The sequence below is a fragment of the Camelina sativa genome, chromosome 18 (genome assembly GCF_000633955.1).
Source record: "Camelina sativa cultivar DH55 chromosome 18, Cs, whole genome shotgun sequence".
NCBI classification, from domain to species: domain Eukaryota; kingdom Viridiplantae; phylum Streptophyta; class Magnoliopsida; order Brassicales; family Brassicaceae; genus Camelina; species Camelina sativa.
In genome coordinates, this window is record NC_025702.1 from 14,912,880 (window position 1) to 14,939,342 (window position 26,463).

At 35.3% G+C, this 26,463-nt stretch overlaps 8 protein-coding genes across 8 annotated transcripts; 6 read left to right on the forward strand and 2 right to left on the reverse strand.

The window, feature by feature from the left end:
- LOC104761710 (probable receptor-like protein kinase At5g56460) lies at positions 605–3,606 on the forward strand. The gene is made up of 6 exons (XM_010484821.2): positions 605–1,106; positions 1,688–2,007; positions 2,244–2,379; positions 2,479–2,615; positions 2,702–2,825; positions 2,979–3,606. The coding sequence occupies exons 1-6, from the start codon at positions 1,043–1,045 to the stop codon at positions 3,416–3,418; spliced, it is 1,221 nt and encodes a 406-aa protein (XP_010483123.1). The 5' UTR covers positions 605–1,042; the 3' UTR covers positions 3,419–3,606.
- LOC104763518 (probable truncated L-gulonolactone oxidase 7, mitochondrial) lies at positions 4,046–5,653 on the forward strand. The gene is given in 8 exon segments (XM_019240105.1): positions 4,046–4,064; positions 4,192–4,229; positions 4,376–4,637; positions 4,746–4,843; positions 4,938–4,971; positions 4,974–5,167; positions 5,169–5,525; positions 5,528–5,653. Coding segments are annotated over 8 exon segments (1,128 nt in total).
- LOC104761711 lies at positions 6,246–6,838 on the reverse strand. Its single transcript, XM_010484822.2, has 2 exons — positions 6,480–6,838; positions 6,246–6,383 (listed from the first exon to the last, which is right to left on the reverse strand). Exons 1-2 carry the CDS (start codon positions 6,787–6,789, stop codon positions 6,343–6,345), a joined length of 351 nt encoding a protein of 116 aa, XP_010483124.1. The 5' UTR covers positions 6,790–6,838; the 3' UTR covers positions 6,246–6,342.
- Positions 8,857–10,775, forward strand: LOC104763519 (probable L-gulonolactone oxidase 4). The gene is made up of 3 exons (XM_010486882.1): positions 8,857–9,772; positions 9,867–9,968; positions 10,060–10,775. Exons 1-3 carry the CDS (start codon positions 8,857–8,859, stop codon positions 10,773–10,775), a joined length of 1,734 nt encoding a protein of 577 aa, XP_010485184.1.
- Positions 11,140–14,766, forward strand: LOC104761712 (chaperonin 60 subunit beta 3, chloroplastic). Its single transcript, XM_010484823.1, has 15 exons — positions 11,140–11,289; positions 11,498–11,713; positions 11,795–11,920; positions 12,015–12,152; positions 12,237–12,332; positions 12,417–12,659; positions 12,752–12,986; positions 13,087–13,256; positions 13,335–13,412; positions 13,499–13,570; positions 13,653–13,757; positions 13,868–13,960; positions 14,044–14,136; positions 14,216–14,342; positions 14,435–14,766. Exons 2-15 carry the CDS (start codon positions 11,510–11,512, stop codon positions 14,446–14,448), a joined length of 1,794 nt encoding a protein of 597 aa, XP_010483125.1. The 5' UTR covers positions 11,140–11,289; positions 11,498–11,509; the 3' UTR covers positions 14,449–14,766.
- LOC104761713 (pumilio homolog 12-like) lies at positions 18,721–22,283 on the forward strand. The gene is made up of 7 exons (XM_010484824.2): positions 18,721–19,015; positions 19,713–20,965; positions 21,049–21,211; positions 21,306–21,469; positions 21,553–21,811; positions 21,903–22,018; positions 22,112–22,283. The coding sequence occupies exons 2-6, from the start codon at positions 19,803–19,805 to the stop codon at positions 22,008–22,010; spliced, it is 1,857 nt and encodes a 618-aa protein (XP_010483126.1). The 5' UTR covers positions 18,721–19,015; positions 19,713–19,802; the 3' UTR covers positions 22,011–22,018; positions 22,112–22,283.
- Positions 22,909–25,170, forward strand: LOC109130512. Its single transcript, XM_019240106.1, has 5 exons — positions 22,909–23,937; positions 24,022–24,436; positions 24,516–24,580; positions 24,680–25,039; positions 25,126–25,170. Exons 1-5 carry the CDS (start codon positions 22,909–22,911, stop codon positions 25,168–25,170), a joined length of 1,914 nt encoding a protein of 637 aa, XP_019095651.1.
- On the reverse strand, positions 25,337–26,052 carry LOC104761714 (uncharacterized protein At4g04775-like). The gene is made up of 2 exons (XM_010484826.2): positions 25,786–26,052; positions 25,337–25,719 (listed from the first exon to the last, which is right to left on the reverse strand). The coding sequence occupies exons 1-2, from the start codon at positions 25,954–25,956 to the stop codon at positions 25,441–25,443; spliced, it is 450 nt and encodes a 149-aa protein (XP_010483128.1). The 5' UTR covers positions 25,957–26,052; the 3' UTR covers positions 25,337–25,440.

The window sequence follows — 26,463 nt, forward strand, 5'->3', positions numbered from 1 at the left end:
CTGTTTTTGAAGAAATTAGCGGATATTAAACATGTTGAGCCACTTTGTGAGATTATGCACTAAACACATAGTATTCGATTAAACTGAAATGTGAACACAAATCAGTAAGCCAAAAAAATATAATACGAATAATGAAAAGAACAATAAAAAAGAATTGGAAAAAGGAAAAAAAGAACAAGAATTGAAAAAGGCAAAGGCGCACGCTTAGACAAAAAGAAAGCGATCTGATAAAAAAAAAAAAAAAAAGAAGGAACCAAATAAAAAGAGAGTTGTGGTTTTCAAAATGCGCTTCATTCATGCGCACTATTAAACCCAATCAATTTGTTTTTTAATTTTTTGGTTCAATCAATATTGACGTCATTTTTTTTTTGTTTACAAAATCGAATTGTTTGATTATCAATCTTGAAGCCCTAGTATAATAGTGAATCGAAAGAGATTAGAATTTGGTTTATCGGAAACGAAAACTAAACCAGAAATAGGAATGATAACCGAACCGGAACGGACCAAAAAGAAAACAGACCAGAGTAGACTGATGTCTTTATCGTTTTTGTTCCTTTTTTTTTTCTCTGAATGAGAGTTTCTGTTTTGATTTGTCAGTGGAAAAAGAGAGATAGAGAGAGAAGTTGGGGGCCCATCTCCGCCATAGCCAAAAGACCTCTTTCTCTCCCACCTCATACCTCCTCTAGTCTCTTCCCATCATTGCCCCCGACGAATCTCCCTTCTCTCTCTCTCTCTAAAAGGAGAAACAACACATTTCCTTAGTGTGTGTCTCTCTCTTTCATTATCTCTTTTAGTCTTTACCTTTAATTTTGGTTCTTGGAAAAAGAGTTAAGAGAGAAAGAAAGAAAGAAACCAAGAAAAAAAAAAAACAGAACAAAAAATTCCAAGAAGAGAAATTGAGAGTTTAATGTTTTCTTTATGGGCATGAATTTGTAACTTACATAATAAAAAGTTGGTTTTTTTCCGTATTTCATTTCTTTAAAAATTTAGTAATCTATCTATATATATATTTGTCACTGTGTGTGTGTTGTTTGGGGAATAAATGGGTAACTGTTGGTGTAGCTTTGAACCATTAAACCACAGAGTCTCTGCAAACGCTAAATCAGGTTCCCTTTGTACCCTCTTCTCCTTCTTATTTTGGTTTTTTCTTTTTATTTTATGTTACTGTTATGGCTGAAATTACAAGATTTACTTAAGGATAAACTCAGAAATATCTATCGGTTATAACGCCTAATTTATTCAATGGAGTATTCTTTTTTACTTTCTTGATTATTCTGATTATGCTCTGTTTATATTCCCCTTTTGAGACTTTTTTTTTGGGTTCCAAACTTTTTCAATTAGGTAAGTTTTGGTGTTTATTGGTAAGCTAAGATTCGTTTCCTCTCTATTCTATAAGTTTGGACTCATTTGTTGAGAATTTTGACTTACTGATTCTTTCTTCTTTAGTCTCCTTCCATTTCATCTCTCTCTCTTTTTGTTTTCTTCTAAATTAGTCAAAGTCANTCTCTCTCTCTCTCTCTCTCTCTCTCTCTCTCTCTCTCTCTTTTTGTTTTCTTCTAAATTAGTCAAAGTCACATTTTTAATTATATTATTCTATGTTCTTGGATTTTAGACCCCTAGAAGAATGAAAGTAAAACTGATCAAACATTGATTTCTTTGTTGTCTCTTTTTGTGTGAAACTACGTAGAGTCACCAAAAGAACAGAATCCAGCAGTAGAAGATAGGCATATTAAGGAAGTTCATAAGCTGCCATCAAACCCAAAAGAAGTTGAGGATCTAAGACGTGACTCAGCAGCGAATCCTTTGATAGCTTTCACATACGATGAGCTTAAAAACATCACAGATAATTTCAGACAAGACAGAGTTCTTGGTGGTGGTGGATTTGGAAGTGTTTACAAAGGTTTTATAAAGGATGATTTGGATGATCAAGATGTTCCTCAACCACTTCCTGTTGCTGTGAAAGTTCATGACGGCGATAATAGCTTTCAGGGTCACAGAGAATGGCTGGTTAGTCTCTCTGTCTTTTGCTTGTATTCCAAGTTTCTCAACAGATCATAAGTCTTTGCAACTGAGGAATGTGGGATATCTGTGATCATGTGGAGTGAAGTAGAGTTCTTGGTTAAGCTTTATACATAGCTCTGTAACAGTTTGAGATCAATTCGGGTCTTTAGTTTGCAGTGAGACTCAAAATCGAGTCGAGAATGGTCTGAGATTTTTATCTATTGTCTCGATGTTGTGTATAGGCAGAGGTGATATTCTTGGGGCAGCTTTCACATCCAAACTTAGTGAAATTGATTGGTTATTGCTGTGAGGATAGTCACAGGGTGCTAATTTATGAGTACATGGCTCGTGGTAGCGTGGAGAACAATCTTTTCTCAAGTGAGTTTTTAGAGTTCTTAAACGCATTTGTCTTCTTACTGGACATCACTCTTGAGCAGATAAGGAAGTCTGAGTTATATGTGTATCTCTTCTTGGTAGGAGTGTTGCTTCCTCTTTCATGGGGAATTAGAATGAAGATTGCTTTTGGAGCAGCAAAAGGGCTTGCCTTTCTTCATGAAGCAAAGAAACCAGTCATTTATCGCGATTTCAAAACCTCCAACATTCTTCTAGATATGGTTAGTACTTAGTAGTAGCAATGGATCAAAGCCCTTCTCTTGTCCATTGACACAATTGTTGAGGTTTCATATGGTTGCTGAAACAGGAATACAATGCCAAACTATCTGATTTCGGACTTGCTAAAGACGGTCCTGTAGGAGATAAATCGCATGTTTCCACTCGCATAATGGGTACTTATGGTTATGCAGCTCCTGAATATATCATGACAGGTAAGTAATACAGTATGCCAAACTTGTAAACTACACGTTTCTAGAATGAACTATGCATCTGGTGACAGCTTCTACTCTAGCTATTTAAAACTTAAAGGACAACACAATGGTTTTGTGGTATTTGGATTCTTTCTGATGATGTCTTGGTGACAGGTCATTTGACACCGGGGAGTGATGTATATAGCTTCGGTGTGGTTCTGTTAGAGCTTCTAACAGGAAGAAAATCATTAGACAAGTCACGGCCTACGCGTGAGCAAAACCTTATAGATTGGGCTCTTCCATTATTGAAGGAGAAGAAGAAAGTCTTGAACATTGTAGACCCAAGAATGAACTGTGAATACCCGGTTAAAGCAGTTCAAAAGGCTGCAATGCTAGCTTACCATTGCCTGAACCGGAACCCGAAGGCTCGGCCTTTAATGAGGGACATTGTAGATTCTTTGGAACCTCTTCAGGCCACAGAAGAAGAGGCCTTACTCGTCCCTACTGTTCAGAAAGCAGTAATTACCATTATAGACGAAATGCCTAAGAATGGATTGAAGAAAGTTGAAGAATTGAAGAAGGTTGAAGAACTGAAGAATGTTGAAGAGGTGTAGAAGGTTATTGAAGAATGATGCTAATTCACATTGTAATTGATCACTTGGTTTTTTTCTTCCGTTTAATATACAATTTGAAAAGTGAAAACTAGATTGTGTTATGTGTATTTTGACTAAATACAGATTAAGAGACAGATACAGAGGTTTGTGAATTTTCTTCTTCTAGTGAAATACAGAGCTTTTGCACCTTTGTCACGTTGTAATTGAGTGGTTTTTTTTTTTCTTACAAATATTAGTATTTAATTTTAAAAGACACTCAGTAATGTACTTGATTAAGATCGGTTTGAATTTATAAATAAGATTTGCTTATTCAAAGTTTATACGATTGTATTACACATAAAGGTGAATTCGAAAAAGAGCCGTAAGTAAAGCAAATAGAGTGAGAAACCACAGTCTTGTACTCCACTATAATATGTTTTCTTCATAGAAAGCCCAAGATGCTAAAGTGAGTCATACTCATTATCTCGTCATCTCTAAACAGCATCGTATGGTGCATGCAAACAAAAAAAAAACAAAAGATATATATGATGGTTTCTACATTCTCGTAATATTAGATATGGATCCACATACCATCACAAGTCCGCTTCATAATTTGATTTATTTATCATTCTCTAATGTGAACTGGTGATGTGCTTGGAAGATTATGGTAATTTGAATCCTTCCAATCCTTCAGATTTTTATGAGCGTTTGAAGTATATTGCGACATTTTAGGTGATATTATGCATATTTTTATTTTCAGTAATTTTCAAATTTTGATTAATCAAAATGATCAGTCACATGTGAAAGTCCTATTTCCAAAGTCAGTGCACTCGTTCGTTATATAATAAATTTATGGCTGGACAGACCTGGTTTAAAACCTGACCCGTTTTAAACTTTTGTTTTCTATTGGTAACGAAACTCGAAAATTCTATAAAAAAAATAATAACGTTTGCTTGTTAATCGTATGTTTTCGGGAAGGTAACTTTCAAGTTGCAACCGATGTTCAAGAGATCGTTGACATATGTGATGATAAATGACACTGATTTTGGAGATCAAGCCGTGACTTTTGGGGAAAAACATGAGTTTGCGGATTTCATATGGTTACCAAGCCAAGGCAAAGTGTTGTACCGAATTGATGATCGGATTCAGGCCAATGTTTTTGTTTCAGGCAATGGCTTGTTCAATTTTTTCCCATTCCGTTCACAACTCTCTCTGGTCTTAGCCTTCACCAGATCCTTAGGTTTCTTTTTATTTATTTACCACTATTCACTCATATATATAATTTGTATAGTTATAATATTTCTTCATTTTATATATATGCTTTTGGTTCATGATATGAAATGAAGAGAGAGCGACGAGTCTTCGGGTGAGGCAAACAACAAGTGTGCGAGAGCAAAGACATTAACGTCTTTTTTGTTTAAAATCTCATACGGGTTAACTAACAATTAATGGTACTCTCTCTTGATCGAATGATCTTGTATATCAGATTTTTTCTAACTATTTTACACATATGTTATATATTCACTTTATTTCCACTGCAGGCTTTCTATTTACAGGCTATCCGGTCATCGGACGCCAATGTCTTCCGGTGCGTGTCTAGATAGTTATCATAACGGACTGATTACGGCTTGTCCGTGGGATCCACGCATTAAAGGCTATTTTTTTTACCAAACAGCATTAAGTGTTCCCCTCACACATGTCAAAGATTTCATCAACGACATCAAAGCACTTGTGAAGATTGAGCCAAAATCTCTCGGCGGCCTAGATAGAACTCAACAATGGTGTTCTAGTCCGCTATGTCACATCCTCTACTGCTTATCTAGGGAAAGAAGAAAAAGCTTTAGACTTTGACCTAACTTACTACAGAAGCAAAGATGATCCTTTGACACCACGTCTCTATGAGGATTACATCGAAGAGATCGAGCAAATAGCCACATTGAAATACAATGCCTTGCCTCATTGGGGGAAGAACAGGAACGTAGCTTTTGATGGTGCCATTAGAAAATACAAAAACGCGTTTGCGTTTATGAAAATAAAGGAGAGATTGGATCCGTCGGGGTTGTTTTCTACAGAATGGACAGATCAGATTTTTGGTTTAAAAGGAAACGTGACGATTGTGAAGCCAGGTTACGTTGTGCAATGGAAGGGCTGTGTATTTGTTCGGAAGATTCTCATTGTGCTCCGAACAGAAGTTATCTGTGCCGACCAGGTAAGGTTTACAGAGAAGCTAGGGTTTGTACTCTTGTAAGCGCTTAAGAGTGATACTTCTCTAAACTATAATGAAAAAAAATATTATAGCTAAAAAGCATTGAAACTATCATGAGTGCAGTTATCGCAAGTCTACGCGTGTCATAAGTATTCATACGCGAAAATCATCATTACCTTCCTTAGTTGGTCGAATCTGATTTGTAACGTGAACAAGGCATGCCAGCTATGATACAATTTTCGCCATCACATTCACACCTTCTCTGGACATATGGCATGTGGCGGGAACATCTGACACCCGATCCCAGTAAAGGTTAAATGTAAAATACACTAGCTATAATCTCAAACGGCACTAGCTAACAAAGTAACATGTAACAACAAGTGTGGAAAAAATAATAACAAAATTTACTCCGAGCTAGATATAAACCGGCTTGGCCCATAGGGAATTGGAATAATGTGGGTTAGTGTTAGATATAAACCACCAAATTTGGCTCATCCTCACAATCCTACTCGCGTTTTTCTCGGATTTGTAAGTAGCCGGCTAATAAATTGTGTAATTTTACTGTACAAGTATAATTTTAAAATTTAATTTGATTGGCCCATATGTGTTTATGAATATTGGATTATTAACAGTAGGAATTTTGTAAAGAAAAACAGGAGCTGTCTCAAATTATTCGTGCATTTAATACACTTTATTTTCCAGTAAGTTACAACAAACTATAGTGGATTCTCAATATAACTCAGTCATGATGTCTCATCATGCCACCGGGAACTAGGAATCCTGCGGAGAAAAAAAAACAAAAGTAAATCGAAGGCATGGTATAGTAAGTTAGATAGACCGGCAAAAAAAAAACAAGTGGGCTAAGCTGGGACTTACTTCCGCATTGTGAACCAGGAGCAAGAGGCCTGCCACAAACAGCAGCGACATTGACGAGCTTTTTTATATCAATGGCGTCTTCGATTACTTTAGTACTGATAGCTTCGCAAACGCATTGCATCCCGGCGAGGCGGACTTGAGTGCAACAATCTTCATATGGTCTTGGCGGAGTTGGCAGCCTCTTGTAGATAGAATATGCACATGCCCTCAGACCTTCTATGCCTGAATCATGACATCGCTCTCCCTGAATTTGAGATGCTGACAACAACATCATTACGACTAGAAACTGACAAAAGATATGTTCTTTCATTTTTTTTTCTCAAATTCTTTTTCTCTCTCTAACATCTATGTAAAACAAAAAATATATATACAGAAATGAGAATATGAATTAATCACATTCTGCTTATTTTGGCAGTAGATCAATTTATAGAGATACGTATCTATAAATTAGGGAATCATTTGACTTAAAGAATATGGTAACAATATCAATTAAAGAGATATCTATGAAAAAATTAGCTAAGTTACTCTTTTTTTGGTCAACAACTTAATAGAAATAAAGAAAATTAAATAACAAAATTATAACTTCTTAATTTATTTACGAAATTAAAACAGAAAACTCCTAACTATACAAACCTTTAAGGAATTATAATGATTTTTACAAAACTTGTGTCATAATGATAGTGTTATTTTTTAAATTATAATAACTCAAAACTCCTAACTCATATTCACAATTATAATAACCTTTAAGGAAAAGAGATTTCTATAAAACTTGTGTCATAATGATAGTGTTATATTTTTTTTTGCTAAACTTGTGTTATTTTGCATTTTTGCTAGTGTTAGTAGGGAATTAATATTTTGAGCAATTTGACAAATTCTTTAATGATTTAACTAATAAATGTGAATATGATGAAGTTCAAGCTCTTCTTTAGTTGGTTTTTACTAAATCTATTTTGCATGTTTTTACTAATCTATTAATTTATACCAACTAATAGTTAAATTTTTGTTAAATACTTATAAATCATATTTCTTATAAAATATTTTTTTTCTTGACACGTATAAGTATTTAGTAATCCATCAAAACACACAAAAAATGATACAAAATTTTGAATTAGATAAATTATAAGTATTAAACTATTACAGATCTTGGATTTCAGGTAATAATTTTATTCATATAAATTATGTTACATACTAAATTTTATATTATGTTAATCAATTTATATATCCCGCACCTAGTACGTACGGGTGAAAAATACTAGTATATTTATATTTACCATTCTTAGGCAGTCGACCAAAAAAAAAAATGTAACCGTTAATGACTAGGGGTCATGTAAATCACAAACATTTTACGAACATGTAAAGTAAGAACCATGGAAAACTTCCATCTCTTCACTTCATTAGTAGTAATTAGTAAAGTATAATCTTTGCGTTCCTTGTATATATTTTTGCAGATTGTTACCTTGTTGCCGTGTTGAGAAACTGTCAAAAGAGGTAGATTTTGCACCAGCTGCCAAGAAAGTGTTAGATTAAAAACAAAAATCTAATTGTACAACTTCGAAATTAGAAGGGGAAGAAAAAGTTAAAACAATGGTTGCTTAGCTTTTGTTGATTTGTACTCAACATTGTTTAGGGCCAAGTTAAACTTTCTTTTGTACTTATGTTTCTGGGATTTTGTTTGTTATATATTGGTAATGATAATTTGATATGTGGTTGTTGAGGGTACGTAGTAACTTGCGTTTAATTATCCTGTGTCCGAGCAAGTACTTATATTCGAACAACCCGATATTAGCAGCCAACCGGTATATTAATGTATCTCTGTACGTAGACCCACATACTGTCCCTCGTCCACGCAATCGTATAATAATGTGAACTGGGTGGTGAGCTGGGAAGTTTATGATAACAATATTGTACCCCAAACAAATTAAAGAACCATCTTATTCAGTTTACCTAATAATGTAAGTAGCGCTGTTAAGGTTATACGATTTACAATTATAGTATAGGAAACTAAAGAAAAACTTATTTTCGAATGACTTGGATGAGATGTTAATGTATAATTAGTGAGTCAAATCTCATATATTTTTTCCTAAAGAGTAATTAAAGTGAGTGAAACTTCATATCATTTCTAAAGAGTAAGTGAGACCTACTTGATGTACTTTACCCCCTAGCTACATGCATCAATAATATTGCTATGTCCCCATGTCCACATAGTTCCATTTAATGATTTGAATTTTTCTTCCTTCTTTTTTTGTTCTTTTGTAAAATTTCAGGTGGCTATTAATATCCATTTGATAAACCATGTGTATCACATGATGTGAGGATACAATAAAACTTATAAGAAATAGATATATGAGAAATGATGCTCAAACATTTCCATTACAAAATGGCGTTTTGGCTAAGTTTGATCTTTTGCTTTTTCACATTTGCTTCCTCATCTCCACCGGATGATCCTGTCAAGTGTGAATCCGGAAACACAATGTGCACGGTGACGAACTCGTACGGGGCTTTTCCCGACCGTTCTATATGCAAAGCAGCAAAGGTGGAGTACCCAAGATCCGAGGAGGAGCTGGTGTCTGTGGTAGCTGCCGCCACTAGAGCCGGCCAAAAAATGCGGGTCGTGACTCAGTACTCTCACAGTTTCCCGAAGCTGGTTTGCACTGACGGCAGAGACGGGGTTCTCATAAGCACCAAGTTTTTAAACAACGTGGTGCGAACCAACCGGGAAGCCAGGACCATGACCGTTGAGAGCGGCGTGACGCTAAGGCAGCTAATCGAAGAAGCGGCTAAGTTGGAGCTGGCTTTGCCATACGCACCGTACTGGTGGGGACTTACGGTTGGAGGAATGATGGGGACAGGTGCTCACGGAAGTTCACTGTGGGGTAAAGGAAGTGCGGTTCATGATCACGTGACCGAGATAAGGTTGGTGAGTCCCGGTTTGGCTTCTGATGGGTATGTGAAGGTTCGAGTTCTTAACGAGACTACCAATCCCGAGGAATTTCGCGCAGCCAAAGTTTCTCTAGGCGTTCTTGGTGTTATCTCTCAAGTCACTTTCGAGTTGCAACCGATGTTCAAGAGATCGTTAACGTACGTTATGATAAACGATTCGGATTTCGGAGATCAAGCGGTGTCTTTTGGCGAAAAACATGAGTTTGCGGATTTCATATGGTTACCGAGTCAAGGGAAAGTGGTGTATCGAATTGATGATCGAGTTCCGCTTAACACTTCGGGAAGTGGTTTGTTCAATTTTTTCCCATTCCGTCCACAACTCTCGGTAGCGTTAGCCACTGATAGATCCATAGGTGAATTCTTTATTTCTCAAGATAATTAATACAAATATTGATGATTAGGATAGTTATAATATTTTCTTATATACCTTTGCTTCATGTTATGAAGAGGAGAGTTACGAGTCATACGAAAATGCAAACATGAAGTGTGTGAGAGCAGAGCAAGTATCGTCGTTTTTGTTTTCAGTCTCATACGGTTTGACTAACAACGGTAATTAGTTCTCACTTGCATATACATTGTTGATTGTGACAAAACTTTATATTACACTTATACATAATCACTTGTAAATTTCCACGTGCAGGCCTATTATTCACAGGGTATCCGGTTATCGGATTGCAAAACCGTATGATGTCTTCCGGTTCATGTCTAGACAGTCGTCATGACGGACTGATCACTGCTTGTCTGTGGGATCCGAGGATAAAAGGCCAATTCTTTCACCAAACAGCATTCAGTGTTCCTCTCACTCGTGTCAAAAGTTTTATCGAAGACATCAAAGCACTAGTTAAGATCAACCCGAAATCTCTATGTGCTCTTGAAGGCAGCAACGGTATTCTCATCCGCTATGTCACATCCTCTACTGCTTTCCTTGGGAAAGAGGAAAAAGCTTTAGACTTTGACCTAACTTACTACAGAAGCAAAAAAGATCCCTTGGCACCGCGTCTATACGAGGATTACATCGAAGAGATCGAGCAAATGGCGATATTTAAATACAATGCGTTACCACATTGGGGTAAGAATAGGAACCTAGCGTTTGATGGGGCTATCAGAAAATACAAGAATGCAAACGAGTTTTTGAAAGTAAAAGAGAGATTCGATTCTTTAGGATTGTTTTCGACGCAATGGACCGATCAGATTCTAGGTTTAAAAGGAAACGTGACGATCTTGAAACAAGGATGTGCATTGGAGGGGCTGTGTATTTGTTCAGAGGATTCTCATTGTGCTCCTAACAAAGGGTATTTGTGTCGACCAGGTAAAGTCTATAAAGAGGCTAGAGTTTGTACTTATGTACGTGCCTAACTGATATTCTGTTCCTTACGATTTTGTAATCAAAGCCTCCTGCTTCTTTGTTCTACTATTTCGTACATTATATGAGAAGAACAGAGCAAATATGAGAGCAGAGGAGTCTTTGTTCATTCACGAAACGAAGTCGTATTGGATGCTATGTTATGTGTTTCATCGACACGTGTCGAGTATTGATTAGATATTAAATTATTATAAGAAACTCGCACGCTCACTCGCACGTGTGGAGAGAGAGGAGCAGAGTAGGTGGGTTTAGGGTTTAAAGATTCTAGACTCTTCCAAATATAATCGATCCAACGGCTCAGATTTAACCTAAAGCTTTTGAAGACGCGATCCTCGCGAACTTCACCAGTCCGTTTTGCACTATGCAACCAAATACACTTTAGTATCGAATATATTAAATAAAAATCATAACTTTACAGTCGCATAAATCGAACTACTTTGTTCTTCACAAGAAACCTCTCAAAGTCGCTAAAACCCTCTTGATCCGTCTCTTTGATCGCTTCTCTCTGTAAGTGTTCAAGTTTGATCATTTTTTTTTTCCAATTCAATCAAGTATAGGTGTAAAGTTGGTTGCTTTCAGATTACCCTTGTTTTGATTTGTGTCGATGATTACGAAGTTTTCTGATTTGGTTTGTGTCTTTAGGTTTTGTTTAGAGTCCCAATGAAAACAATAAAGTTATAATTTTTATGTGTGTTTTGTTCTTGTTTTATTGCAGAGAGTGAGAACTATGGCAACCTTTAGCGCAACGTCTTCAATGGGATCATCTTTGTTGGCTCCTCCTTCGAATAGATTGTCATCTTTTGTTTCGATCTCTTCAAGTTCTTTTGGGAAGAGTCAGAGTATTGCTCAGAGGAAAGCAAGGTTTCCCAAAATCTATGCGGCTAAGGAATTACATTTCAATAAGGACGGCACTGCGATTAGGAAGCTTCAGGTTAGTCAAATGATTGTTTTTCTTATTCATTGTGGTTTATAGGTTCACTATTTAATAAAGTATTATCATCTCATTGTGTAGGCTGGTGTGAATAAACTTGCGGATTTAGTTGGTGTTACTCTAGGTCCTAAAGGCAGGAATGTTGTTTTAGAGAGCAAGTATGGTTCTCCTAGAATCGTAAATGACGGTGTAACAGTTGCTAGAGAGGTAAGCTTTTGGTGTTTCCTGTTGTATCTAATGTGTAATCTGGTGTGGTGAGCGATTGCTTTGTAGATTTGTAAAGCTTTTGCTTTTTTGTTAGGTCGAGCTTGAGGATCCAGTTGAGAACATTGGTGCTAAGCTAGTGAGACAAGCTGCTTCCAAGACTAATGACTTAGCTGGTGATGGAACAACGACTTCTGTTGTTCTTGCGCAAGGTCTAATCGCTGAAGGTGTTAAGGTTTGTAATTTATGGTCTTTCTCTGTGAATTGAAACAAATCAATGTTTTGGTTGCTGTGATGTGATGTAAACTAAATTACGCAGGTGGTGGCTGCTGGTGCAAATCCGGTTTTGATTACCAGAGGAATAGAGAAAACTACCAAGGCTCTTGTCGCCGAGTTGAAGAAAATGTCTAAGGAGGTAACTTTGACTTAACCAGATTCTGGATCGTAGATTCATGTGCTTTTAGAGAGTTCTTGATCGTAGCTCTTTTTTGAATTGCAGGTCGAAGACAGTGAGCTTGCAGATGTGGCAGCGGTTAGTGCAGGAAACAATTACGAAGTCGGCAATATGATTGCTGAAGCAATGGAAAAAGTTGGTCGTAAAGGTGTTGTCACACTCGAGGAAGGAAAAAGCGCTGAGAATAGCCTTTATGTAGTTGAAGGAATGCAATTTGATCGTGGATATATTTCTCCTTACTTTGTCACTGACAGTGAGAAAATGTCCGCAGAATACGAGAACTGCAAGGTCTTAATCATTGCTTATTAGTAAAATCCTTGTTAGCTGATCAAAAACAGCAGGAGCTTTAAAGTATTTGTCTCTTCTTGTTTTTTTTACAGTTGTTTATTGTTGACAAGAAGATAACACATGTTAGAGACATTATGACCATTCTGGAAGATGCGATTAAAGGTGGATACCCACTTTTGATCATTGCTGAAGATATTGAGCAAGAGCCATTAGCAACTCTTGTTGTTAACAAGCTTCGTGGTACTATCAAAGTTGCTGCTTTGAAAGCTCCTGGATTTGGAGAGAGGAAAAGCCAGTACCTCGATGACATTGCTGCTCTTACAGGAGGTGAGACCAAAATACTAAATGTTTGTTTTATCATTGTTTCTATAGTTAAAAAAGCCATGTTTAGTGTCTAATGTTGTGGTGTTTGTTTTTATCTTTGTAGCTACTGTGATTAGGGAAGAAGTTGGACTTCAGTTGGAGAAAGTTGGACCAGAAGTTTTGGGTAATGCTGGTAAAGTGGTTCTCACAAAAGACACTACAACGATCGTTGGTGATGGAAGTACTGAAGAAGTTGTGAAGAAGAGAGTTAAACAGATCAAGAATTTTATCGAGGTCCATTGAAAAACACAATGAAATTCCCGTTAAATTGGTTTATCTTGCAGAATATTGAAGTTTTTGGGATTCATGTAGGCTGCTGAACAAGACTATGAGAAGGAAAAGCTTAACGAGAGAATCGCTAAACTATCAGGTGGTGTTGCTGTAATTCAGGTGAGATAATAAATTCGCATTTGATGGCTTGATGCAAAAATACATAATATGAAATAACAATGATCTTAACGTTTTGTCCTCTTTAGGTTGGAGCACAAACTGAGACAGAGCTTAAGGAGAAGAAATTGAGAGTTGAAGATGCTCTTAATGCTACGAAGGTAACATCATCTCTAAGCAAAGATTCTTGAAATGTTTCATTATATGGTAGATAGATACTAATCTGTTGAACCTTTAAATTAGGCGGCTGTGGAAGAAGGTATCGTTGTTGGAGGAGGATGCACTCTACTAAGACTTGCATCGAAAGTAGATGCCATTAAAGAGACTCTAGCAAACGATGAAGAAAAGGTTAGTCCAATAGAGTTGCACAGCAGAAAGAAAAGAAACCATGATTGATGACTGATGACTGATGAGTTAGCGGGTTATAACGCCATTTTTCAAATCATCATAACCTCCAGGTCGGAGCTGACATTGTTAAGAAAGCATTGAGTTACCCTCTGAAGTTAATCGCCAAGAACGCTGGTGTCAATGGTAGTGTCGTCAGTGAGAAGGTAAATCAATCTCCTTATAAAGATTTTGCAAGCTTGAGTCTTTCGATATAAATACTATATGAATGGCTTTTTTCCTTTGTCAGGTTCTCTCTAATGACAACCCTAAACACGGTTACAACGCTGCAACTGGCAAATACGAAGATCTAATGGCTGCAGGAATCATTGATCCAACAAAAGTAAGCAAAGTTCCTATACCTTTTATCACAGATTGAAATCTACTGTTTCGGATACTAAACTGAGATTTTCTTATTTAAGGTTGTGAGATGTTGCTTAGAGCATGCTTCATCTGTTGCAAAAACATTTTTGATGTCTGATTGTGTTGTTGTGGACATCAAAGAGCCTGAATCAGCAGCTCCTGCTGGAAACCCTATGGGCAATTCAGGTTTGTCTTAGGTCTTCTTCTTGAATCCTCTGAATCATCAGCGAATTCTGCAGCTTCTTTTTCTAATTTAAATACCCTCTCTTGATTTTCAGGTTACGGCTTCTAAGTTAGCAATGAGAACAGAGTAGTGTCGGAGGAAGCAAAAGCCACGACTTATTAGTTCTTTTATTTCATGATCTAAAACATCTTTTATCCGATGTAAATTATATGTTTTTCCAGTGACCTGAAGAACATATAATTTGGCTTTGTGTTCTCTGTTTCAAGATCAAGTCTTTCAATATGATAATTGCACTGAAGAGTAGTTATATTTGATTTCATGTGGGGAGATCCACAAAATCATGAGCAGCAATCAAGCAAAATACTAGTTATGGTTTTGTTTTAGTGGCTTCCATAGCCATATATCTTAATAATTGTTCGTTGCATATTTATTAGTCCATAGCAAACTCGGTTTAATAATGTGAGATTTTCAACTTATACCTTGTAAGTTTTAAAACTGTAATTCAGTCATGATAAAATTGTAATCTATTTGGTTAGTTCAACAATATTAGACTAAAACGAGTCTGTTACAAATGTCGTAGTTTACAAACTCTTTTTGTTTTTCTCCTTTTTATTTGGTTTTATACTTTAGTTTAACAACGATACTAATGACATTTTTTAGAAATAAACTTTTAGTAACTTCTAAAACTCATATTACTCTATTTACTTTGGTTTGTTCATGAAATTTTTAATTTTAATAAAGCCACATTTGTTGAGTTTTTAAGTTAATAGCAAAGTGAACAAATGAAAAAATAGTAAGTGATCTTCCTAGTAATTTCCTATTAACTTTTTTGGTTTATACAAAGTATCTAATCGACGATTGAAAAATTTCTAAGATCATTTTCAAAGTCAATCATACTTTAAAAGCTGTGAGTGGGGTTCCACTATAACTCTTGACTCTCTCTTTCATAACCTTTTGTTTTTTTGGGTTTGTTCATATATTTAAAGTTGATAATGAATCAACGGAAGTGAGAGCTACTTTAGTAAATCTTCCTTGAAATTTATTTTGGTTTATTTTGATGACAACAGAATTCTACAATTTAAAGAACGTTCTGTAAAGTTAAGCACACTTTGAAAACTGCAAGCAAAGTTATACCATTTTTGCAAACATCTCTTAGCCACTTATTTTTCCTCTAATTAAATGACTTTACGTCTTTAGTGTGATTTATAAGATTTATCTATTGTAGATCCAGCAGGAGCAAATCCATTTCGAGTTCTCTTGGTTTAATTAGTTATAGGTCATACTGTTATAGTGTTATTATATACAGCTTCTAAATTAGCAATGAGAATATAATCTGAAGAGGCAAAAGCCACCACTAAAAGTCTTCAATGTCCGATCTAAAAACACCTATATTTCTTAATGTACGTATATACAATTATATATTTTTTTAATTCTGGTGACTTGATGAGAGTTAGAATCTGATTTGGCTCCACAAACATATAGTTTGGTCGTGTTCTCCAGATCAAAACAAGAAGTGATCTTTTGAACTGAAGAATTGCATTAAACACTTTTTTAGCTTGTAGATCACGTGACAATGGAGAAGATGTTTGATTGCAATAAATCGATATAGACTGTGTCACTGTGAGCTATGTACATTAGGGTTCCAGTTGTGCTTGTCACCCATTCGCTATCTTCTTCTTTTTTTTTTGGTTTTCAAGAGGATAAATAAAATTATTGTGTTCTTGTTAAAAAAAAACCTTTTGACGGCTGAATGATTTGATTGATTTTACTATTTTATTTTAGTTTGAAAAGTAATACTGTAGTATCTAATTTTTCAACTTCAAAGGAATCTTTATTCGATTGTTTTACTCATACTATTGAGATATTGTTTCCGAATCATTTATTTGAAAAAAAACAAATCAGCAGGGTAAATTCAAGTTATTTTCTCAGGAAATTAACAAAACAAAAGATTTTCTCAAGAGTTTTACTGTACTATTTTTAGAGACGTTTACGATTTTATTTTCTTTTTCTCAATTTACAAGTTCGTATAAAACTATATTCTTTATTGTTACCCAAAAGAGTGAAACACTACAAGTAAAGATGCTCCAAGTTGATCATGAATTTAAGGTAAAAGACAACAATTTAGTAGTCTTCCTAGAAACTTCTTTTCAACGTTTGATTTATTAGTGCGTAGCAATTTGTATATGAGTCATTTTTATAGAAATCAAGACGTTCGAAAATCAAAAGTAAAACCAAACAAATTAGTTTGAATGGTGGCAATACAAAAGCGGAGCCGGAGATATATTTGTTGAATGGAGATCGAAACTAGTATTAACTATTACAATTACCAAAATTCATTCATTTCAACTAAGTCTATAAGATGTTTTAATTTAATTGTCTGAATAACATTATAGTTCTCAAATAAATAACAAATTATACTAAAAAGTTAGTTACAAATGACATGTTATATATATATATATATATTAATTGTCATATATTATAAATGATATGTTCTTTTCTAGTTATTTCTTTTTGTAAGGAAAAATATACATAACTCTCATCACTAATCACTAAGTAATTTTTTACTTTTCTATTACAAATATATTTAATTAATCGTCACAATATAAAGCATGTTATTGGAATAACTATATCACATCCCTCCATCATCGTTAATTTTCTACATACTTGGTTTAAATGTAAATTGTTGACAAAAAAAAAATTATAGTTTAAGTATATAAAAGAGTGATTTTGCGGGCTGTCTTGCTAGTTCCTCCAAATCTTTTTTTTTTTTTGAATTTTCCTTTTAAACTTTTTTCCTCTAGTTGTAATAAATGTTTGGTTAAAAAAAAATATGACTGACTGATATGATAACACTGATTTTAGCCAGTTATTATCACATCACTCACTAACTCTTATCTTTTCAGGTTAATCAAATTTCAAAATAAATACATAGCATTTTTTTTTTGTAAAATATATTTATAGTATGATCATGTATCTCTTTTGCATCTTGCAAATCGTTTAATATCAGTAAAACTGTTAAAAAATTAAAGGTGTTTAATCTTCAACCGACGTGTATATACAATACACATCATACTTCGTATACACCTCCATACTCGTTAGTCGTTACGTTAAAAAGTATTGGTGTGTGAATGTGATTATGATACTAGCTAGCAAACCACAAAGACTCGCTCATTCATGACATGAATTTTTTTTCTAGCTTTTATAATCACAAAACCCAACTAAAATAATACAAACACATACGTTACTTGTATACATACATACGTAAATCTATTACGCATAATATAAATGTAGAGAGAGAAGAAGAAGAAGAAAACAAACAGAAGCATTAATTAAACGAAAGAAAAAAAAATTATAGTTTAACTATATAAAAGTGTGATTTTGCGTGATCCTCCAAATCTTTTTTTGTTGTGAATTTTCGTTTGTAAACTTCTTTCCCCTACCTTCGTTTCGTTTGTAAACTTTTTTCTTCCAGCTTGTTTGTAAATTAATATTAAAATTCTTTTTAATTAATTATTGATTGATTGCAAAAAAAATTGAGATATGTGATAACACTATTTTTAGCCAATTATTATCACATCACTCAGTAACTCTTATTTTTTTACGTCAATCAGATTTCACGATAAATACTTAAAAAAAATCTTTTTTTTTGTAAAATATGTTTATAGTATGATCCTGTATCTCTTTTGCATTTTGCAAATCGTTTAATATCAGTCTTAACTCTTAAAAAAATTAAAGGTGTTAATTGTTTAAAGCTCAACCGACGTGTATATACAATACACACATACTTCGTATACACCTTCATAATCGTTACGTTAAGAAAGTATTGGTGTGAAGGTGATTATGAGATACTAGGTAGCAACCCACAAAGACTCACTCATTCATGACATGAATTCTTTTCTAGCTTTTAATCACAAAACCCAATTAAATTAATAGAAACACATACGTTACTTATTTATAACACTTGTATACATACATAAATCTATTACGCGTAAATGTGATATAAATATATAGAGAGAGAGAAGAAGAAAACAAACAGAAGCATTAATCAAACGAAAGAAAGAAAGAAAAAAAGGGACAGAAACGTACCAAAAGAAGGTAGAGAGAGACTTATAAGTTTGTAACCAATATTCATAAAAGACCTTTCCATTTTCATGCATACCTATTTCTTTCTTTTTTCTTCCAAATCTTATTTATTACAATTCTCCACTTCTCATAACCAAAAAAAAAAAGTAATCAAAGATCCCTTTTTTCTTTTTGTAATTTGTTTTACTTTTACACTAACCAACTTATTATTGTTACTAAAAAAAAAAAAATAAAAAATTTAAAGACTTCAATATTTGTTGTTGTTCACTATATTTCTCCTTCTTCTTCACGCCGCCTACCAAATATAAACACTCTCTCTAATCTCTCGCACTCTCTTTGCATTTTCCTCTGAATTTTCCCTGGAATTTTTTTTTCTTTCTCTCAATAATCTTTTATTTTTCCTATTTGGGTTAAAAAAAAAAAAAAGTGTGTTCCTTTTTATTATTCTGGTTTTCAAATCTCTCTTCTTCTTTCTTTCTTCTTCTTCTCTTTGCGTGTGTGAGATATTTTTCTCCTATTTCATCATCACCTTTTTTTCAGATTGGTGATTTTATATGTTTAATGCGCCTCTTCTTCTTCTTCAACCTCACTGGTATTGTTCTCTCTCTCTCTCTCTCTCTCTCTCTCTCTCTCTCTCTCTCTCTCTCTTTATACCTCTCATTGTCTCGTCGTCACTGATCTCTCTAGTGGGTTTCGTCTTAATAAAAGCTTTAAGTTTTTGATCGGACATATATAATTAAAGATCGGATTTTTCATACCTGATCGTCGTACATTATCATCTGGGTTCTTTTTCTCAAAACTCATATCTTTTCCTAAGCTTTGTTTGTTTATTTCTTCTCTACGATCGATCATAGAGATAGATTTATACTCGATTCTGGCTCTTTTTTTTTTTTTTATCGTCCGTACAGTTTTTGATCTAATGATTTGTTTGATCGCTCTGTGTTTTGATTCATATGTTATACGGTTTTGAGTGATTCAGCTCTGTGACAGTAAAAGTCATACATGTTTTGTTAAAGTACTGAGTTTTTTTTTGGTTTTTCTTGATTTGAAGTAAGAGACAAAAAGTAATTAGAAAGAAAAAAGATTAGTGTTTTGTTGCTGCTGCTGCTGATTAGCTAGCTAGTGGTGGATTCTTATCCCGATGATGATGTCTTGTTTTTTGTAACGATTTTTTTAATTATATTTTAGAAAAGGTCTTCTTGAATAAGAACAACAAGCTTGTGACACACTAAGATCTTTTTGTCTGTTATAAGTTTCTCAAAAGTTTCTCCTTGTTGTTTTTGTTGCAGTTGTCAAAAGTAAATCACTGATCATCATCAAAGTTTGCATTTTTACCTACTGGGTGAGTGTGTGTGTGTATGTATATACATTAGTCAGAGATGGATCGAAGCAGACATGAGCCAGAGTATGACGAATTTGAGAAACTTCTTGGTGAGATCCCAAAAGTTACTTCAGGGAATGACTATCATAACCATTTCCCTATATGTATGAGCTCAAGCAGATCATCACAACCCATCAAGAAGTTGGATCAATATGTTCCTGAAGACCGCTCATTCACCAGTACTTCTTTTGCTGAGTCGAACTTAAACTTTGGGTTCCCGACTCAAACTCTAGAGCCTCCCCATCCTATGTTCATTAACAATCCTTCTTACCACTCTCCAAGTAGCTCACCTTGTGTATATGACAAGTTTGATTCAAGAAAACTCGACCAGCTGATGTTTAGGAAGCTGCAACAAGTTGGATACTTTCCTAATCTCTCCTCCGGGTACTCACCTGCTCAGCCTCAGCATTACCTGCCACCCTCGCAGCCTCTGTCTCACTATCCGCAGTTCGATCAGCCTCATATGAATTGGAGGAACATCGAAGAAGAACATATTCAGAGGCTTAAACTCCAAGAAGAACAGTATTTTTCCATGAACCCTCATTTCCTCCATCTTTACAATAACAATCAGAGCATTCATACTTCTCCAAGACAGGACCATTTCGATTATCGCCAAGCTGAACAGTCTAACAGGAACTTATTTTGGGATGGAGAAGATGGTCATGAAAGAGGAAGGAGGCGTATGGATGATGGGGTAAGGAAAATGTACTATCCAGAGAAAATTTTAATGAAACCACAGGTCGGTTTGAACACAGCTAAAGTCATCAAGTATGGTGCTGGAGATGATGATTCACAAGATGGAAGAGTTTGCTTGCAGAATCAACTCAATGAAGATCTCACTATGAGCCTCAACAATCTGACACTGCAGCCTCAGAAGTATAACTCTCTTGCAGAGGCAAGAGGGAGGATATATTACTTGGCAAAGGATCAGCTTGGTTGTCGCTTCTTGCAGAAAATATTTGCTGAGAAAGATGGGAATGATATAGAGATTATCTTTAATGAGATCACTGACTATATCAGTGAGCTTATGATTGACCCCTTTGGAAATTATCTGGTCCAAAAGCTGCTCGAAGTATGTAACGAAGATCAGAGAATGAAGATTGTTCATTCCATTACTAGAAAGCCAGGATTGCTTATCAGAATCTCTTGTGATATGCACGGGTAAAAACCGTAAAACTTTTCTGTTCGATATGAATGTCTCTGTTAATGCTCTTTACCTGACCTATATTATCATTTTTAAACAGGACTAGAGCTGTCCAAAAGATCGTTGAAACGGCTAAGCGACAAGAGGAGATTTCGTTAATCATTTCTGCTTTGAAGTATGACATTGTGACATTGATAAAGAATGTAAACGGTAATCACGTTGTTCAACGATGCTTGCAGTATCTATTACCTCAATGCAGAAAGGTAAAAACTTTTCTCTACAGTTTACATTAGAGATCACTGATATTCAAAATGGGTATTTGTTAAGTCTTTAATCCACTTTCTATATCCTCTTCAGTTTCTTTTCGAAGCTGCAATCACTCATTGTGTTGACCTTGCTACTGATAAGCATGGATGTTGTGTTCTTCAAAAGTGTCTTGCCAATTCTGAAGGAGAACAACAGAAACACTTAGTCTCTGAAATCACGTCCAATGCTCTATACCTCTCCCAAGACCCATTCGGGTATACTTTTCAATCTCTCTCTTTTGAGCTTTTTTAAATCTAGTTCTTGTAATAATGGAGAAAGGATGCAAACTTTTTCGTAGGAACTACGTTCTTCAATATGTCTTTGAGCTTCAACTTCAATGGGCAACCTTCGAAATCCTCGAGCAATTAGAAGGAAACTACACGGCGTTATCGATGCAGAAATGTAGCAGTAATGTTGTTGAAAGGTGTCTGAAACTAGCTGATGACAAACACCGAGCTCGCATCATCAGAGAACTAATAAACTATGGACATATTGATCAAGTCATGCTTGACCCTTATGGTAATTACGTCATTCAAGCAGCTCTAAAACAATCCAAGGTAAACAAAAAACAATACACAACAGTTCAATGATTCAGATATATTGTTTTTGCAAATTCAGTCCCTAAAAAAAAACATATTATTGTTGTAGGGGAATGTGCATAGTCTTTTGGTTGATGCCATTAAGCTTCACATCCCATCTCTTCGTACCAATCCATACGGTAAAAAAGTCCTCTCTGCACTTAGCTCCAAGAAGTAAATCAGCAGGTAAAAAAAGAACTCAAAACCTTTTCTAAATCTTTTATTCATTCTTTTCTCTTTTCACTTATGGTTTAATTGTTTCCTATTTGAAACTTGCAGGTTTCTATCAAATGTTGCTGTTTGTTGTTGGTAAAGTTACCTTGTAAATGTAATATAATAAGAGCATAATTCGCAGGTTGTTTTTGTTTGAAGGATTCAAAAAGAGACAACAAAATCCATAGAATGACTTTAAATCTTAATATATATAATATCTACGCTCTGTTTCGACTCTTTCCTTTGGACAATTTGATAGATCATATCAAAATGTTTCTTATACATTATACATAAAAAGATTCATATCTTGTTCGTGGTATGGTAAGAGAAGTAAAATGGGGGTTTTGAATAATATATATATATATAAAAAGAGCTAATGAATAAAGAAATGTATGCTCAAGATTCAAAAGTTAGTGTTGGCTTCTCATACGTGTTGGACCGCTATAATTCATTCAGTACTTTTCGGGCCGACGGTCTATTTCCCCACGAGATGTATTGTATCGAATCAGATAGATCTCGTTCTTTACCCTCGGTCTATATATCCTCGAAATAAAAGTTCGAAACCTATATCTCCCCGAATAAAAAGTTCGAAAGCTATATCTCCACATTTTAATTTTTCTACATCAATTAACCCATAATCGTGGATTATATCGGTTTACTATTTACCTAACCGATTAAGAAAAAAACTAAACCTTCATTATACCAAAGCAAACCCGATTTCGACCCGATTAACTTCGATTTCGACAAACCCCAATTTGCGAAGAACCCTAGATAGTGAAATCCAAAAAATCCCCAATTTGCGAAGAACCCTAGATAGTGTAATCCAAAATCAATATCGAAATTCCTTAGCGAAGACAACGATAATGGCGATTGTCGTTTCAGATGCAGAGTTTGGTGGAGATTTCGACGAAGAAGCCAACGACAGAGATGACTTTCACATCGACCAGTTGGTGAATGAGTTCGACGATGAACCACCAGTCCGCCATGATGTGTATCCGGAGAGTGATACCGATGAAAACGGTGACGGTACAGAGCCAGTTCACACACATATCAGGCGCGGTGATGGGCATTTGTACGATAAGCAGACATTCTTCAGTGGAGTCGCTTTCAAAGAAGCAGTGACGGACTATGTTCTCAGAACTGGAAACAATCTAAAGCAATACAGGTATGATAAAAACAAAATTGGCTTTATATGTGTTGGTTGTAATGGAGATGATGGTTCACGGTGTGAGTGGAAGGTGTATGCTGCAATTCTGCCAAGTGATAATATGTGGAGGATTAGAAAGTTTAATGATAAGCATAGCTGTATCCCTAATGGAGAATGTGAGATGTTTAAGGTTCCACATATAGCTAGGTTGTTTCTTGATAAGATTAGAGATAATCCTGAGTACTTCATGCCAATGAAAATGGAAGAAATCATAAAGGAAAGGTGGAAGATTAGTGTCACTAGGCATCAATGTCAGGCCGCTAGAAAGAAGGCACTAATTTGGATTGATAAGGAGTATGATGAACAGTTTGCTAGATTAAGAGATTATGCTGCTGAGATATTAGAATCTAACAAGGATTCACATGTAGAGGTTGAATGTGTGACGACTGATGATGGGAAAGACATGTTCAATAGGTTCTATGTTTGTTTTGACAACATAAGAAGAACATGGAAAGAGACTTGTAGGCCTCTAATAGGAATTGATGGTTGCTTCCTAAAGAATAAGGTGAAGGGACAGCTTTTGGTAGCTTTAGGTAGGGATGCAAACAATGGTATTTATCCAATAGCATGGGGGGTGGTTAAAGTTGAAAACACAGATAATTGGGTTTGGTTTATGAAGTTGCTAAAGACTGACCTTGGATTGAATGATGGTGATGGCTTTATACTGATTTCTGATAGGCAAAAGGTAATTTTTTATCTCTTGGCTTGTAACTGATGTTGATAGTTCTTTTGTTTATGACAACTAACAATGATTATTCTTATTGTTTAGGGATTGATCAAGGCTGTTCAGCTGGAGTTACCAAAAATGGAGCATCGAATGTGTGTGCAACACATCTATGGGAACTTGAAGAAGCATCATGGTAATAAAACCCGAATGAAGCCACTATTGTGGGATTTAGCATGGTCTTACAATGAGGTGGACTACAAGCGGCACTTGGAGAGGATCTACTGCTATGATACTGGTGTGTACAATGATGTCATGAGGACAAATCCAAAAAGCTGGTGTAGGGCATTTCACAAGATTGGGAGTTATTGTGAAGATGTTGATAATAACCCCACAGAGTCTTTTAACAGCTCCATTAACAAGGCAAGAGAGAAACCATTCATTGCTATGCTAGAGACAATAAGACGACTTGCGATGGTGAGGATTGCCAAAAGGTCTGCAGAATCTCATTCTCACACAGGTAATTTCCTCATTTTCTTTTAAATGATGATGTTTGTTTATGGTTGTACACGATAATGATTGTGTATGCTTGTTTGCAGGGATTTATACTCCATATGTTGCATTGTTTATAGCTAAAGAGCATAAGTATGCATCTGAGTCGAAGGTCAGCTCAAGCACCAATGGAGCATATGAAGTAACGCATGGCTTAGATAAACACAGAGTCTGCCTGAAAAAGATGCTTTGTTCTTGCATGAAGTGGCAGATATGTGGCATCCCATGTGAACATGCCTATGCAGTCATCATCGACAAAACACTTGTAGCTGAGAACTATGTCTGTCAATGGTTCCGGACAGCTATATGGAAAAGGAATTACACCGAAGGCCTCGTTCCACAGAGAGGTCCACGGTTTTGGCCTGAAACAAAGACTCCTAATGTGTGTTTACCAGATGAAGATAACGATCAAGCTAAAGAGAAGAAGACAAAGCCTGACAAAAAAAGGAAGAAGGGTGCTAATGAGTCGCCAACTAAGAAGAAACCAAAGGAGAAAAAAAGAATCATGCATTGTGGCATTTGTGGAGCAGCTAATCATAATTCTAGGTTCCACAAGAATGAATTTCCCAAGGTGAATGTATTTTCCTTTTCATGGTTTCAGTTTATGGAGCTTGTTTCGGTTTACTAATATTTCAATGTTTTATATTTGTTTTGCAGCCAAGTCAACCGGAACCAAGCCAAGGTTCACTCACTCAAGCTTAATCAAACTAGCTAAGTAGAAATAGGGTTCTAATTTTGTGGTTGCCTTGAATGTATTTTCGACCACATAGACTTGTAATCCCTATGTCTTTTGTCAAAAATTGAGATGTCTTTTGTTAACTGTTTTGTGAACGATTTAGGATTTCATTAATGATCATAACTTCTTAACTTTTGCTTCTCATTACCATCTCATAGTCTTTTAATAGCAACATATTACAACTGAAACAAAAACATAGCAACAACAAACTAAAGGAACAACACTCATCTCGTTCTTCAACCTAGTAGCTTAGTGAGACCAATCATGATCATACAAAAGAAGACTAAGACAATCATGATTTTCTTATGGCTTGCTTTGGCTTCAGACAAACCATCTTCAACCTTCTCAAATATCTCCTTCTCCATCTTCTCATAGACCATCTTCTCAAACTCAAACCTCTCTGTTCTGATCTCTTTCAGCTGCTTCTCAAGGTCAGCATTCTTTGCATTCAATGTGTCTATCTCATTGACAAATGCCTCATCAACCCATTTGAAAGTGTGTTCATCATTCCTAAGCTGCAACAATCCTAATGTTATACACGGAAACAGAAAAAAATCAAAAATAAAACAAAATCGACTTACCTTATTAGCTACGGCAAATTGACACCGATAATATCTCCTGTAAGGGTTGGAATCAGACTTCGATATCAAAGATATGATTCCTTCTCCGCACCAACATCTCTTTGGCACACCGATAGCCCTTCCTCTTCCCTGCAAACTAGATTCAGTGGAATTGGATGATACATTACTCATTGTGATACTCAAACTTGTAAATGAAAGAAGAAGTAATCTCAAGAAGAAGAACCAAACTCAATAAAAGGAATCGATTATGAAAAACGAAAATCGATTTTAGGTTTTATTTGGGGATTCTGGGTATATGATCAAACGGGTCGGGTTTTATTACCAAACTGGTTCAACATATGGTTTACATTCGAAACATATCTGGTTTGGTCTCAGGTTTAGACGGTAAACCAATATAATCCAGAATTGTGGAGATATAGCTTTCGAACTTTTTATTCGGGGAGATATAGGTTTCGAACTTTTATTTCGGGGATATATAGACCGATGGTAAAGAACGAGATCTATCTGATTCGATACAATACATCTCGTGGGGAAATAGACCGTTGGCCCGTACTTTTCAGTTACATGAATAAAATAAAGTGTAACGATGATCGTGTCTATCAAAAACAAGATGAATTGATTGTGTCTAGAATATAATAAAGTGTTTAAACTATTGAAACCCCCACATCTTGTGGGCGA

Excerpts from the sequence above, each read along its gene's own strand:
- LOC104763519 (XM_010486882.1), top strand. The coding sequence starts at position 8,857 with ATGGCGTTTTGGCTAAGTTTGATCTTTTGCTTTTTCACATTTGCTTCC. Across the intron at positions 9,773-9,866 it reads AGCCACTGATAGATCCATAG|AGGAGAGTTACGAGTCATAC; the intron begins GTGAATTCTTTA and ends CATGTTATGAAG. Across the intron at positions 9,969-10,059 it reads ATACGGTTTGACTAACAACG|GCCTATTATTCACAGGGTAT; the intron begins GTAATTAGTTCT and ends TTCCACGTGCAG.
- LOC104761714 (XM_010484826.2), bottom strand. The coding sequence starts at position 25,956 with ATGAGTAATGTATCATCCAATTCCACTGAATCTAGTTTGCAGGGAAGA. Across the intron at positions 25,720-25,785 it reads AATTTGCCGTAGCTAATAAG|CTTAGGAATGATGAACACAC; the intron begins GTAAGTCGATTT and ends GGATTGTTGCAG.
- LOC109130512 (XM_019240106.1), top strand. The coding sequence starts at position 22,909 with ATGGCGATTGTCGTTTCAGATGCAGAGTTTGGTGGAGATTTCGACGAA. Across the intron at positions 24,437-24,515 it reads AGAATCTCATTCTCACACAG|GGATTTATACTCCATATGTT; the intron begins GTAATTTCCTCA and ends GCTTGTTTGCAG. Across the intron at positions 25,040-25,125 it reads ACAAGAATGAATTTCCCAAG|CCAAGTCAACCGGAACCAAG; the intron begins GTGAATGTATTT and ends TTTGTTTTGCAG.
- LOC104761710 (XM_010484821.2), top strand. The coding sequence starts at position 1,043 with ATGGGTAACTGTTGGTGTAGCTTTGAACCATTAAACCACAGAGTCTCT. Across the intron at positions 2,008-2,243 it reads AGGGTCACAGAGAATGGCTG|GCAGAGGTGATATTCTTGGG; the intron begins GTTAGTCTCTCT and ends TGTTGTGTATAG. Across the intron at positions 2,826-2,978 it reads TCCTGAATATATCATGACAG|GTCATTTGACACCGGGGAGT; the intron begins GTAAGTAATACA and ends TCTTGGTGACAG.
- LOC104761711 (XM_010484822.2), bottom strand. The coding sequence starts at position 6,789 with ATGAAAGAACATATCTTTTGTCAGTTTCTAGTCGTAATGATGTTGTTG. Across the intron at positions 6,384-6,479 it reads TCCTGGTTCACAATGCGGAA|GATTCCTAGTTCCCGGTGGC; the intron begins GTAAGTCCCAGC and ends TTTTCTCCGCAG.
- LOC104761712 (XM_010484823.1), top strand. The coding sequence starts at position 11,510 with ATGGCAACCTTTAGCGCAACGTCTTCAATGGGATCATCTTTGTTGGCT. Across the intron at positions 11,714-11,794 it reads CTGCGATTAGGAAGCTTCAG|GCTGGTGTGAATAAACTTGC; the intron begins GTTAGTCAAATG and ends CTCATTGTGTAG. Across the intron at positions 13,257-13,334 it reads AGATCAAGAATTTTATCGAG|GCTGCTGAACAAGACTATGA; the intron begins GTCCATTGAAAA and ends GGATTCATGTAG.
- LOC104761713 (XM_010484824.2), top strand. The coding sequence starts at position 19,803 with ATGGATCGAAGCAGACATGAGCCAGAGTATGACGAATTTGAGAAACTT. Across the intron at positions 20,966-21,048 it reads ATCTCTTGTGATATGCACGG|GACTAGAGCTGTCCAAAAGA; the intron begins GTAAAAACCGTA and ends ATTTTTAAACAG. Across the intron at positions 21,212-21,305 it reads TATTACCTCAATGCAGAAAG|TTTCTTTTCGAAGCTGCAAT; the intron begins GTAAAAACTTTT and ends TATCCTCTTCAG.